This window comes from Orcinus orca, chromosome 3 (assembly GCF_937001465.1).
Source record: "Orcinus orca chromosome 3, mOrcOrc1.1, whole genome shotgun sequence".
NCBI classification, from domain to species: Eukaryota; Metazoa; Chordata; class Mammalia; order Artiodactyla; family Delphinidae; genus Orcinus; species Orcinus orca.
The window spans coordinates 30314168-30328758 of NC_064561.1; the positions used below are offsets into that span (position 1 = coordinate 30314168).

At 35.1% G+C, this 14591-nt stretch overlaps 1 protein-coding gene across 5 annotated transcripts in view; it reads left to right on the top strand.

The window, feature by feature from the left end:
- The window catches only part of PANK3 (pantothenate kinase 3), a 59793-nt gene extending 47488 nt beyond the window's left edge, over positions 1-12305 (top strand). For 3 of the 5 annotated variants that reach the window (XM_049707225.1, XM_004271977.3, XM_049707224.1), the window contains exons 5-7: positions 728-851; positions 2993-3118; positions 4554-10632. In XM_049707225.1, coding sequence (XP_049563182.1) covers positions 728-851; positions 2993-3118; positions 4554-4604 — 301 coding nt within the window. In that variant the 3' untranslated portion in view covers positions 4605-10632. Of the gene's footprint in view, positions 1-727; positions 852-2992; positions 3119-4553; positions 10633-11185; positions 11345-12029 lie in introns of those variants that run through there. The other 2 variants (XR_007476207.1, XR_007476208.1) reach the window with 2 other exon arrangements.
- The last annotated feature ends 2286 nt before the right edge of the window (positions 12306-14591 follow it).

The window sequence follows — 14591 nt, forward strand, 5'->3', positions numbered from 1 at the left end:
AGGTAACATTTATATACCATTATATAGTATGCCGTATACAGTCGGGTCTCCTTATCCATGGTTCCTCATCTACAGAGTCAACCATCCTCGGATCGAAAATATTTGGAAAAATAATTCCAGAAAGTTGCAAAAAGCAAAACTTGAATTTGCTGCACACAGGCAACTATTTACATAGTATTTACATTGTATTAAGTGTTATTAAGTAATCTGGAGATGCTTTAAAGTATATACCTAGGTTATATGCAAATACTACATCATTTTATACAAGGGACCTGAGCATCTAGAGATTTTGGTGTCCAAGGAAGGTCCTGGAACCAATCCCCCATGGATAAGAGGGAGGACTGTATAGTCTACAACAGCAGTATATCCTAGTCTGTTTGCCTGCCCCCCCCTCTTTTTCCCCTCTTCCTTCCCTCATCCTTTCCCTCCCTACCCTCTGTCTTCCTCTTTTTCCTTCCTTTCCTCCCTCTCTCCCTCCTTCCTTTCTCCCCCCACCTTTTTTTTTATTAACAGCTTCATGGTATTTCATTGTATGAATGTATCATAGTTTGATAGATGTTTGGGTGTTCCCAGTATTTTCCTACGTGCAGTTCATTGGGTCAGTAAGTAACCTTGTACATGTATACCTTATTTTATACATGTGTAGATTTATCTGTAGGCTGTATTCTCAAAATGTATGAAATGTTTGTTATCAGCAGATTTGATTTTGTTTTTCATTTCTCTGCAGTTTTGGGAATATGATTTATAAGGAGAAGCGAGAATCTGTTAGTAAAGAAGATCTAGCAAGAGCTACATTAGTTACTATCACCAATAACATTGGTTCTGTGGCACGAATGTGTGCTGTTAATGAGGTAAAAAAAATTGTTTAATTATATGAAAAATGTGAGTTGGAGTTTTATGTACGTGTAGCAGGCTTCTTCGTATTCCTTAAGGAGGCCTCATAGGATCGAGATCTCTTAATCCATTAAATCCCAAGATTCATTAATATATGTTACCTATCCAATTGTGATACTACCTTTAAAGAAAGTAGCAGATAATTCAAACCGGAAATAGGACAAAGAGATAATTTACATTTCATATTTATCCAGAAACCTTTTCAGAAATATACAACCTAAATATCTTTAAGTTATGAAACAAAAATTCTATCTAAACAATAAGACGTTTTGAGGTAACTTACTATTGAAAGTGGGTGGGTACTTTTTTCCTGCTAGTGTTACCTTTGATTAGTGAAGTACTTGGAAGTTTTCTTACTGCCCTCGGCTTCTTTACAGTGCTGCCTTGTTGCATATGGATCAAGCAGCATTGTACAGGGCTATGAAGGCACTGAGACCGTTCTTCACATGAAATTTGAATGATGTATACTTACAAAAAGCATGTACTGCTAGATTTACCTCATAATTGGGTTATTTTTATTTGAAGAAGACTGTATATACAGTTTTGCCTTTGTGTAATAGAGGTATTTGCCCATTTAATTTTTATAAATATCAAATACTTTATAAATGTGTTGGGAATTTTACTTTTTAAAGGAATTCTTCATTTGTTCACTCATTCGTTTATTCATTGAGTAAATATTTAGAGTACCATGTGCCAGGTATTGTTCTGAGCACTTGAGATAAATTAGTGAAGAAAACAGAGATCCCTGACTTTGTGGAGCTTACAGCCATTCTAGTGTTGTAGTAAACAAGTAAACTATTCCGTATTAGGTGATAAATGCTATTTTTAAAAAGGAGAAAATTAAACAAGATAAAGAGAATTGAGAGTAGACCAGAGAGTGGCAGAGGACAAATTACTGAGTAACTGGGTGTAGTTAAAGGAAGGCTTTGTTGAAAATGTAACTCTTAGGCAAAGATTTGATGGAGGTGAGAGAATTATGGGTGCAGATATTTGGGGAAAGGGAGGCTCCAGAAGAGAGAACAACTGTGCAAAGACTCGAATTAATCCTCTGAATTACTCTAAATTCAAAATTAGAATACTGTCTTTTAAGTTTCTTAATAACAGTGTAGTAAGTTAGTTGAGGGAGCCACTAGCAGGCATTTTAACCTAGGTTTGGGAAATATATCACTTTGAGGGGGCAGACAGTAATCTGGGATCTTTTTTGTTACCCCTGTAGGTCCAGATTTTCACTGGCCAATTGACTTAACAGTAATTAAGGCCATAATTTACGCTATTCAAACTCAGTGTGCAAAAATGTACACTCAGAAGTACTTACATTGTTGTGAGAGTAGAAATAGGTTTTTTGGAGATTCAAAACAAATATTAGTTCCTCCATCTGGAAGCCCTAGGGGTTGGGTGGGCATGCCAGTATCCCAGTCAGTTTTGCTCTCCAGTGCTATAGATAAAGTCCACGGTTTCTGTGTCATTACTGAGCATAAACTGCAAAATGCTGACCAAGTTTACAGCTTGTTTTTAATCCTAAACACGTTTAAAATACTTTTCCTTGGTTTGTCTCCTTTTATCTCGTCAGTGACATTTCTCCAAATTACTTTCTTTGCTAAATGCATTACTTATTGGCCATTTTCAAAAATAAGTCTATCTATAATCATTAAACTAGGGTCTTTCCAGAACTTTTCTTTTTAAATTAGACGTTATTTTTTAGGGCAGTTGTAGGTTCACAGCAAAATTGAGTGGAAGGTACAGAGTTCACTGACCCCCTAGACGCACAGCCTCCCCTACTGTCAATATCCAGCACCAGTTTGGTACATTTGTTAAAATCGATGAGCCTATATTGACACATCATCACTCAGAGTCCATAGTTTACATTTGGGGTCACTCTTAGTGTACATTCTATGGGTTTTGACAAGTGTAGTGACATGTCCTAAACTAATTTTTAAATATTCAGGATTATGAAGGCATATACCAGGAATGCAGTAGGCACTAAAAAAAGGTAGTAGTTGTTTATATTTGTAAGTAGAGATCTTATAAACTGTATTGTATTGTAAAATCTACTTGATAATTCTTTTTTCAAGTAATTTTCTTTGTTCTTTTCTTTTAGAAAATAAACAGAGTTGTCTTTGTTGGAAACTTTTTACGTGTCAATACTCTCTCGATGAAACTTTTGGCATATGCACTGGATTATTGGTCAAAAGGTCAACTGAAAGCATTGTTTCTAGAGCATGAGGTATGATATGAAAATAAAGTTTTGTGAATTTTAATAGCATGCTTTTAAATGCAGTTTCATATATTGTTCCTTGCCGGGTACTTTATAAGTGAAGTATAAAACTGCGATTTACGTAAATAGTACATTGATTCCCTCACTTCAGTTTGAGTTAGGGGGTGGGCATTTTTGTAACCTGGCAGACATCCCATTAAGATGAGAATCTCACAGTTCTGAAAAAGAGAGCAGTATCAGGTCTGTGAGCTCATTAAATACTGGGGCTGCTTGTGTACTTAGTGGGTTTGTTTTGTTAAATTGTTTTCTTTTGTTTGTTTGTTTTGTTTTTTATTGTTTTTTGGCCGTGCCTCACGTGGGATATTAGTAGTAGCTCCCCAACCAGGGGTTGAACCCGGGCCCTTGTCAGTGAGAGCACAGAGTCCTAACCACTGGACCGCCAGGGAATTCCCTCTTTCTTTTTTTGTCCTCCCCTGAGAGGACAAATGTTAAATATGAACAGTAAAAATATATATGATTTAGCAATGAAAATCTCCTTAATCCTCCCACCACAGCCTCACCCCCACCTCCAGTGGTAACCACTGTTAACATTTCGGAGTTTATTCTTTGAGATTTTTTTTTCCTATTCGATCACAATATCCAGTTAAATTCTGATTGGAGCAAGTATCAGTTCACAAAATGTTTTGGATTAAGTAAACTTACCTTGAATTATTTGTGGTCAAGTGAATATTTTATTAAGCATTTTAATAATACAGATCCTGAGTATTTGTTCTGCTCTTATGAGCTTCCATGTGTCATTGTCACTGCTCTCGCTGTAGAGGTCAGAATGTGTACTCTTGTGCAGCTCCACCTGGCGTGTCCTCTGCTGTGGGAATGGCAGGCAGAGCCAAAGGAATTTTCTTCAGGAAAGGGGAGGGGAGCCAGAATTGCAACAATAGTCCTAGAAGCTTTAGAGTCTAACAGCCACTCTTTATAAAAAAATATGTATTTCAAAGGTATATATATTATAATTAACTAGAAAATGCTTAGCTTCAATTATAATACAAAAACATATACATATATATGTATTGGGTTGGCCAGAAAGTTTGTTCAGGTTTTTCTGCAACATCTTAAGGAAAAACCTAAACAAACTTATTGGTCAACCCCAAATTTGTACTGTATGAAGAATATATACTACCAGAAAACTTAGATTGTTTCAAGTAGACTGTTGATTGAAATATTGAGCAATTAAACATGGAATTCAATTACAAAAAAAAAAGTTGTATATATTGAGAATACAGTTTAAAAAAAATTTTTTTTACAATAACTGATGACACAAATTGGTAGCTTTCTGAATCAATGTTCTTAAATAGATTATACACAAGTATGTGTTCTTAATAGTGGTTAACATTACATGTTCATTTAGAAGCTGCACTACATTAATAATTGCTTTTAAATTATGCAGGGATATTTTGGAGCAGTTGGTGCACTTCTTGGGCTGCCAAATTTCAGCTAAAGCATCGGGTTTCTCTCTGTTAATGTCACTCAAGAGGAACTGAAAACTGGAGGTGTTATTACTGCATTATTTATCACTGGGAACCAAAGGATGAAAGAGTAGCACTATTCCTGTTGATTTTTAAGTATCAGAATATGGTAAGCTGCTATATGTTGCCATATTAAAAAGAGAGCTCCAGTAATGTGAAGTATTTCTAAGTGAAATGCTTTCCCTTCTGTATATAGCCAGTGTTAAATCCTTAAATGCAATACAGCCTCTGATTAATGAGCTTCCTCTGAAAAAGATTTTCTATTTATTTTATTTTATGTAGCCAACATTGCAGTACTGTATGTTCAAACATGAATCTTAAAGTCTCAGAAATGTTTATCTCATGAAAAGAATTGATTCTGAATATTTGTTACAAGTCTGTTCTATGTGTGTTTTGGTTACTAGTAAGTGGACAGTAACATATCCTGTATCGAAACTTACTGAAATGGCAATCAAAGATGATCATTTTTATATGATTTTAGAAATATTAAAGCAATATTAATTATTCATTACTGTTGTTTTCCAAACATATCGTCTCCCAAAAATCATGTTTATGTGCTCTTTCCCCAGAAGTATAACCTTTTTCAAATGCCATAATTTAATTGAAATACTGTTGTTAAACATTAGCCTGAACTTTAAAATGAATCCTAGAAAATGCACATAATTGGTGATACTGCATTTTTTGTATTTTGAGTTTATCAGATAGTACATTTTAAAATGTTGTTTAATTGGAGGCTTAATTACTTATTTGAAAGTCCGTTCAGTGAGGTCCCAGGACTATTTGAATGGAGTATGGTTTATGTGTATTGGTAGGGTTCTGTGCTCTTCTCTCTATACCACATTTATCTTAGGCCCAAAGTTAGCCATTTCTGTTTAATTAGGTCTGAACCATCAAAGCTAAAGACTGTCTTCTACTGTGAACAGCAGCAAAATCATTTGTTCTAAACAGATGTTATGGAAATTTAAAAGATGAGTTGTTTTGAAACTGGGAATCTGAGGCAGTATTGCAGAATTATAAAAGGATCAGTGTTTCGTACATTCTGGTAATAAAAGCATTATAGTTCCAAAATTTGTAAATCCTTTTGCCTTGGAATTTATTCTGTATTTTGAAGTCATTTTTTATAATGTTATAAATTTTTTCAGACTTTCATTTTGGTAGTAACATTTTGGAGGTCCAATAGTTCAGCAGAGTTTTTTGAGACTGTCACTTATGGTTTAGGAAGTTGAAAGACGGGGAAAATTGGGAAAAACTGTTCACCTCCTTAAATTACAGTAAATCTGGATGTACTTTGAAGAGCTTAAAACTTTTATATTACAGGAAGAGGTATTATGCTGTCTTTTCACACGACAGTTTTGCTCCGTAGAGAACAATTTTCAATTGAATCTCAAGAGGTGGTGCTTGATAAAGATATTTCTCCCTGTAGTTATGTTCAGAGGGAAAAGCATGTGAAGGTACTTTTTAGAATGTAGAATATTTAGAACTTTGAATTCATGTCAGTCAGTGGTCATTTTGAAAACCTACAGTGTTTAAACATTTTCTTACTAAATGTTTCCATTTTCGTGACTAGATATTTCAGCCAAAAGCTATATTTTTAATTTATTTTAGAATTGCATGATTGGGCATCTGTACAAGAAGGTTTTGCTTTTAAATGATAACTTCAAATTTTATACCTGTGGCAAACTGTACGTTAGCAGTTACAGGTTTGGGGCTGTCGTCAAGAAGGAAATGGAATGGTAAAAGTATATACAAGTTAATTTGATCAATACTTTGGTTAATTTGGGACTATGATTCATACTTTTTGTCTTTTGAAACTGAAGTTACCTGCTAAAATGCATATAAAGTGACCAACTATTTCACCACTGTGAGAAAAGCTCTTGGCTTTTCTCTTGTACAATCTAGAATTACTGGAGTAATTCTAATAAGTATTTCTGATAAGAACACAGAATTGGGATGAAGGCTGCCAAGATTCTAGTTTTTTATTATGATCCCAGGAAAATGCTTGAATAAGCATAGAGTGGTAAATAGGTTTGGTTCTAATCCCAATCAGCTTCAGAGCTCTTATGTTCTTGAACAGTGCTGTCTAATAGAAATAAACGTGAGCAACATGTAATTTTGCGTTTTCTAGCAGACATATTTAAAAAGTAAACAGGTGAAATTCATTTAAATTATATATTTCTATTTAACCCAGTGTAGCTGTGTGATCATTTCAACATGTAATCATTATAAAAAGTTATTTAGGGTTTTTTTGGGGTTGGGGGATTGTTGCTACCTAGTCTTCAAAATCAGTATGTATTTTACACTTACAGCACAACTCAATTTGGACTAATCACATTTCAGGTTCTCAGTAGCCACGTTTGGGTAGTGGTTACTGTATTAGTGTAGTTTCTAGAACTAGCTCTTAAAAATGAACACTATCATGTATTCATTAAAACTTAAATTTGAATCTGGACTTCTTAAAGAATGTTAGAGAGGGAACACGTGAGAACCTTATTTTTTAAATACGTAAAGAGGGATAAGAAATACCTCATTTGGCCTAGTTTATTTTATTCAGACAAACTGTAGTTCTGACCATTCCAAAAAACATCTTACATTGCATCCTGCCATCTCATTGTAGTAGGTATCGTTTTTCTAATGATACTAATAAAGTTGCCCAAGACACATCCTGAGCATCCTCATCAGTCTTCAGAATGTATATTTCCTTCGCTGCAGTAAATTTGATGATTCCAAAGACTTAACCCCACACACACACCTTGTCTAATTGAACTTTGAGAAGCCAATTCTAAAGGACTAAAAAGAAACCTTTTTAATTCTTCATTGAGTTCTGTACACACAAGGAGAATCTTGTTTATAACTTGGATTTAATTTTCGTTTTTAAAAATAACATTTTCAAATGCAAGGATCACTATCAGTTTGCTTGGGCGGTTGGTAAAGAACACAAGGTCTAGAACGTTCCACCACCACTACCACCATCCGTACCCCCAGAAGACTGCCTTTTAACCAGAGAGACTTTGAGAACTAATGGCCTTCAGTTCTACACCCCAACTTCTCCAAAGACAAAGTACTAGTAGACTTCCTTGCCTGTTGACAAGGGCGTTCCTTGCTCAGCTACTCTAGTTGAAATAGGTGGACTCTTAGTTTAGGTAAAGTTAGCGCTATTGCCAGTAATATATGTGGCGTCTTGACAGTCCTTCTAGAGGTTCAGATTGTTTGCCAAATATTAGACTGTGAAGATTCCTGAGTTTTTTACCTTTGCGTGCAGATGTGATTGTTGTATTCTCAGTACCAGTTCCTGAAAGTCACTTCTGTAAGAAAAATGAGGCAGCTCAAAGGGAAAAAGGTTTTCCTCTATGTCCAGCGGTACTCTTGCCTTCTAAGAGCAGTCCATCTTGCCTTGAATCAAGGCATCTTGCCTTGATTTCTAAGGTCGCATTTTTGGGTGGAAAGCTTAGCAAGGCAGTAGTTTCCAAATGTCCTTTATAACCACTCTGCTTGTTATATGCAAAATGTTTCATATTTTAATATTTTGTTTTTTCTCTATCGAGCACTTTATGCTTTTTAGTCTGTTGCATTTGAGAATGTAGTTTAGAAACTTTTTCTCTTCTAAAGCCATGTAAAAACTGGATGATCACCGGAAAAATGAGTATGTGTTATTTTGCATTTAACTTACTGTTTTGTGGTATGTATAAACAAAATATTAGAAACATACTGCATTTTTGTAACAATACTCTTTGACTTTATTTAACATGATTTGCCATGAAATATCAATGATCTATTTTCCCAATAAGCTTGTTTATTTTAGGGTGTTTTATTCTAATAGAGAAAGAATTCAGCCAACTTGGTTTCTGTCATCAGATAATCTCAGAAAGTAATGTTCTTTATCTATATTACTGCCTGTTTTCAATATTTGAGACCGTAGCTTTATATTTCTACTGAGCCTAGTAACTGATGAGCAAAGACCCCAAAAAGTGAGTAATTATTTTTCTTCCTTTGAGGTATTTTAATAGCCTGTTGAAAACAGGGGTTCCATGAAAAGCAGACTGTCCCAAAAGACAGTTAGTTGCTCCATTCATGGCATCATTTGAAGTGACAGAAACAATTTGTTCAGATACGTGGCATCATGTTTTAGAGTTCATTTTATTTGTGTTGATATATGTTGAGAGGTACTAGTTTTTGGATTCTCACCATAGAATGGTATTAGTTATTCTCTCATAATGTTTTGTTATTACCTGTGATGGCCAAGTAGTAGATATACCTTAAAGTAATATCAAGGGGGTGTGTGTGTGTGCGTGTGTGCGTGCGCGTGCTTTAATCTGTAAAGCTATCTGGAATTTTTATTGTGCTATAACTTCAAAATTATATGGGCATTATAACTTTTCCATTGTACAAAAAGAAACATACCACTAAATTTATGGATGTTTGAATGTTAGATATATTTGGGATTTTTTTAATAGCCCTTTTCTTTAAGCTGTTTCTTATTTCTGATCATTGTGAGTTGGGATAGATGTGGGATAAACCCCTCCTAGAATTATTGCCTTTGTCAAACACAATTCATAGTGGGATTTATAAAACACAATTTTAATTATCTCTAAGTGAGTTGAAATATCATGGATTGTAGTCATTTACATCAAGTATGATAAAGACCTAAAGTACCTTTATCCTTAGGATTGCCTGAGAATAATCAGATTGTACATGTGTCTGATATTTCCAGCTTAATAAATGTAGCAGTGAGTTGATGTTGGGACTTCAGGTACTACAGTTGGTACTGAATGATGTGTTTGAGAGGAAATCAGTTTTCTTTTTCCTTAAGAAAAAAACCAGAATCTTTACATTCTGGCTCTTTGTGTAGTCAAAAGACTATTTCTCTTTTTAGATTTTCAGTCTTTTTGCTGTAGCGGCCAGTAATTTTGTGTTTAAAAGAACGAATGAGGAATGTATTTTTCAAAGGAGTGAATAAAGTTAAAATCCAAGGTTTTGAATTGTATAAATGTGCAACTAAATTTCAAGTCTAAGATAGTGCTGATTTTTTTTTCTATTTCTCAACATCTTTCATACATTGCAGTACCTACAATTCCAGTAGCTTTCAAAGAAAACATTTCAGTTTTGTATAATTTGTAAAATATACATAAATAATGCAGATAGTTTGAGATTATTTTAGCTTTATGTTGTGTCTCTGAATCATACGGATCTCATACCTGGCACAGTTGATAGTTGTCACGAGTATTAAGCCATTTTGAAATCTGCCACTTTTTTTCTGAGGTGCCCTTTTTAGTTTACATTTAGAAACAAAAGATAACCTTATAGACCTAACATTAATATTCTGGTCTCCTTATCCTAAATACGGTTAATGGAACATGGATGTAAGTCAGGTTAAGGTGGTTTTATCATTTTTTTAATACATTGTGTGCTTTGACTTTTTATTTGAACTACAGTGAAGCTTTGACTTCTTAACTGAAATTGAGTGGCATTTGTCTTAATTCTGCCCAGTTACAGATCAAATCATACCTAGAAAATGTTTGTGTTAATTTTACTTATACAAGCCATTTCCGTTTAAGTTGCCTTATTCTATCTATTGCATTGTTCTTGCCAAGTCTGAGCTCTGTCATGTTGGAATTATTCTAACACTGAATCTGTGATGTAAAAATGTATGATGTGCTACAAATTTTATTCATAATAAACTAAGTTATAGCCTATTATAACCTATAAAACATTTCTTGTAAATTGTCTAATTTATTTTTCATTTATGTACAGTTTCTTATGTAAATTTTTAAAATACTTGTTGTGGTCTGTTCTATAAACATTCCTGTTCTCTTTTCCTTAAGGCTTATTTGCATGAAAGAAACTTGGGTTTTGCTTGTTTGTATTATATGGCCACTGAGCCAACTTCAGTACTCTCTACCTTTTCTGTAGTTTTAACTTTTTCTAGTTTTGTTCATATTCTAAATAAATGTTAAAATCATGATTTTTATTTCCTACTTTGCAAATAAATTCTGTTAAGTTGTTTACTGTGTTATCTTTTTATTGTTTATATATTGTATTCCCACATTTCCACTTCAAATAAATATAAGGTTTTAATGAAATCAACTATAGTAGAATGTGTAAACTGAGAGAAAGGACATCGTAAAGTCTTGCTCACCTCTGTATTCCCAGTACTTGGCACAGAGAAGGCATTCAGTAAAAAATACTTATTGAGTGAATTAACTGTAGAGGAAGTGTCTTTATCTATCTAGTCTCCCTTTATAAGATGTAATTGAAGTTTTTCCCCACTTTCCTCTCCCCAGCCTTAGAAAGCACAAATGTAAGTTTAGCAGAGGTACAGTGCAAACCTTCCTGAAATTTAAGCCTTACGTTTATTAACATGTGAAAAGCTTTGCTTTTCCTTGAACCGAGGCCATGGTGTCCTATGCCAGAAATGGATGTTGACAGCAGAGTGGCCCTTAGATGCGCTCCCAGCAGAGGTGCCAGAACGTGTGGTACTTTCTTACCACAGTTTGTTAAGGGTTATGTCACACACGCTTTTTTCTAAACCAAAACTTCATTTCTTTGCTTTTAATAGACAATGTCTGTTAGCGTTGTTCTAAAAGCTTCGATGGTGTTCCGTAATATGTGAGGAATTAAGTTGGAAAATTGACTTCTGAGTTTTCAAACTGATTGTCTAGACTCCAGGCATATAAGAATGGTTGAAAACATGAAGATGACCAGGTAACTTGTGAAGGTACATACCCTTTGTTTTAAAAAAATTTTTTCAGTAGGATGAAAAAAGTGTGAGACAGTGACTAAGGGAAAAATTACGAGTTTGGTGTGGAAATATTAGATTTGAGCTATACTTTAGCTCTCCAAGTGCATTGCAAGAGATTGGAAATAAGCTACTGAAGAGCAAAAGTACAGTTGACCCTTGAGCTACACGGGTTGAACTGTGCGGGTCCACATACATGCAGATTTTTTTCTGTAGTAAGTACTGCAGTACTACATGATCTGAGATTGGTTGAATCCGCAGGTGCAGAGGAACCGAACCGGATACAGAGGGCCAACTCTTAAGTTATATGTGGATTTTCAACTGTGCAAAGGGTCAGGCCCCCCAAACTCCCCAGGTTGTTCAAGGGTCAATTGTAATTGAAGGCTACATGCGTAGTTTAAGTGCTTCATTCAAAATAAATGTATAGTTAGCTAGTGGGAAGCAGCCGCTTAGCACAGGGAGATCAGCTCGGGGCTTTGTGACCACCTAGAGGGGTGGGAGGGAGGTGGGAGGGAGACGTAACGGGGAGGGGATATGGGGATATGTGTATACGTATGGCTGAGTCACTTTGTTGTACAACAGAAACTAACACAGTGTTGTGAAGCAATTATCCTCCAACAAATATCTATTTAAAAAAATAATAATAAAAATAAATTTATTCTAGGAGGGAAAGAAAAGGGCTTATTTGACTTCTATACACAGAGCTGGTGTATACATTTTGAAAGGAAGACGTCTCTTTTCTATTGACATGTTCCTCAGTGGAGTGTATTGTGTATTGAACAAACATTGTTAATGTTTCTGCACCTGAAGTCTTATCTCCTCCTATGCAAAAAGCTTTATAAACTATTTTAAGGTATTCCTATGCTTCTGATTTTGAGAGTTTTTAAGTTTTGTTTTTGTTTCTGTTTTCTAAAATAAACTTGGAAAACCTGACTCCTCATCTCTGGGATTGCATCTCCTTCTTTACATAAAAAATTGGTATTTAATGTTGCTTTTCCCAGAGGTGAGCAATACACCAGTACACTTGCTTACATTTAGGTAAGTAAGTGCACATCTCCAGCCAGGGCTATAAAAGTGACCTTTACAGTTTCTATAAACAGTAACAAAAATTATCAAAACCATGAAGGCATGTTCTTTTGGACTGAAGAGCCCACTTCGCTCATTTTTCTCTAGCTAGAGTTTGGAGTCTGCTACCCCCAATTTCTTTGGTGGGGGAAAATCCAACTTTTATCATATATTAAACATGCCATTCAGGAAAAAGTTAAGTGAATATGTGTTATGTGTTATGTAGGTTTTTGTTTTTGTTTTTGTTTGGTTTTAGGTGTCATATTTTAACAATTTGAATAAAGAATCCTGATACCTTGTGTTTTCAGATTTCCTAGAACACCTCTTCCGGTTTTCAGGACATATGTTTAATGCCTCAAAAAAAAGATTTCAGTGAATTTGTAACTGCCACTACTGATTTTTGTTTACTTTTGGTTTTGGACCTCTTTATTTTTTGTAATCAACTTTATTGAGGTATGATTTTAAGAACAATAATATTTAATGGTATATTTAAGTAAATATGTTTATACACCCAGGTAACCACCCTTCCAAGATATTTCCATCATTCCAAAAAGTTCCCTTGGCCTCCACCCTAGGCTGTCCCTTCCCAGCCCCATCCCGTGTCAACCAATGCTTTCTGTCACTACATTCAATTTATTTTTTCTACAGTTTTCATTGTATAAGTGGGCTCATACAGTAGATACCCTTTTTTTCACTTCCCAGTCCTCCATCCCTCCCAGCTTTAAGGCTTTCTAGAGCTACTACAGGCATACCTCAGAGATATTTCGGGCTTGTTCCAGGCCACTGCAATAAAGCGAGTTACGTGAGTTTTTTTGTTTTCCCAGTGCATGTAAGAGTTAGGTTTATACCATACTGTAGTCTATTAAGTGTGCAATATCATTATGTCAAAAAATGTACATACCTTCACTTTAAAATATTGCTGAAAAATGCTAACCATCATGATCTGAGCTTTCAGGGAGTCGTAATCTCTTGCTGGTGGAAGGTCTTGCCTCCATGTTGATGGCTGCTGACTGATCAGCGTGGTGGTTCCTGAAGGCTGGGGTGGCTGTGGAAATTTCTTAAAATGAGACGACAATGAAGTTTACTCCATTAGTTGAGTCATCCTTTCACAGTGATTTCTCTGTAGCGTCAGTGCTGTTCGGTAGCACTTTACCCACAGTGGAACTTCTTTTGAAATTGGAGTCAGTCCTCTCAAACCATGCCAGTGTTTTATCAACTAAGTTTAAGTAATATATTAAATGCTTTGTTATTTCAATAATCTTCACCAGGTGTAGATTCCATCTCAAGAAACCACTCTCTCCTCATCCATAAGAAGCAACTCCCCATCCGTTAACATTTTATCATGAGATTGCAGCAATTCAGTCACATCTTCAGGCTCCACTTCTAATTCTAGTTCTCTTGCTATTTTCCATCACATCTGCAGTTACTTCCTTCACTGGAGTCCTGAGCCCCTCAAAGTCATCCCTAAAGATGGGAATCAACTTCTTCCAAACTCCTGTTGATGTTGATATTTTGACCTCTTCCCAGGAATCACAAATGTTCCTAATGGCATCTAGAATGGTGGACACAATAGCCACTCACACTTCTGTCAACATATCCTATTCGTTCTCCTGACTCTGATTATGAAATTTATAGTTCAAGCAATTCTAGACACTTAAGAAAACTAAATTACTAACATTCTGTTTTTTCCTGGGTTCCTTTCCATAATACTGCTTTTGTCTGACATTTTCCCAGTGCTGTGAATAAAGGAAGGCTAGCTTGAATCTTAAACATATCATAATAAAGCTGGAAAAAAAAATTAATTTAAAAAAAAAAAGAAACCTCTTAGTCTAAGAGCAAGCTTCAGATGAGAGATGTCCTAGGACCTTTCACACACCAAGAGCCAAGTTTGGGCATCGAGAATCCAAGAAAGTAGACTAAGTTTGCCAATTAAAGGAGATTGTCTGGTTTAAAAGGAAAACAACACCTATAAGCTTTTTGTAATAGATGTTAAAGTAAAAGGACCTGGACAGTTTGAAATCAGAAGGATTAAAAAAGGTCAGGCAAGCACTAACCAAAAGAAAACTTATGTAGCTATATTAAGACAAGCAAAATAAACTTGAAAACAAAAGTCATCATTAGGAATGGGGTCATTATGTAATCATAAAGCGAACCAAGAAGA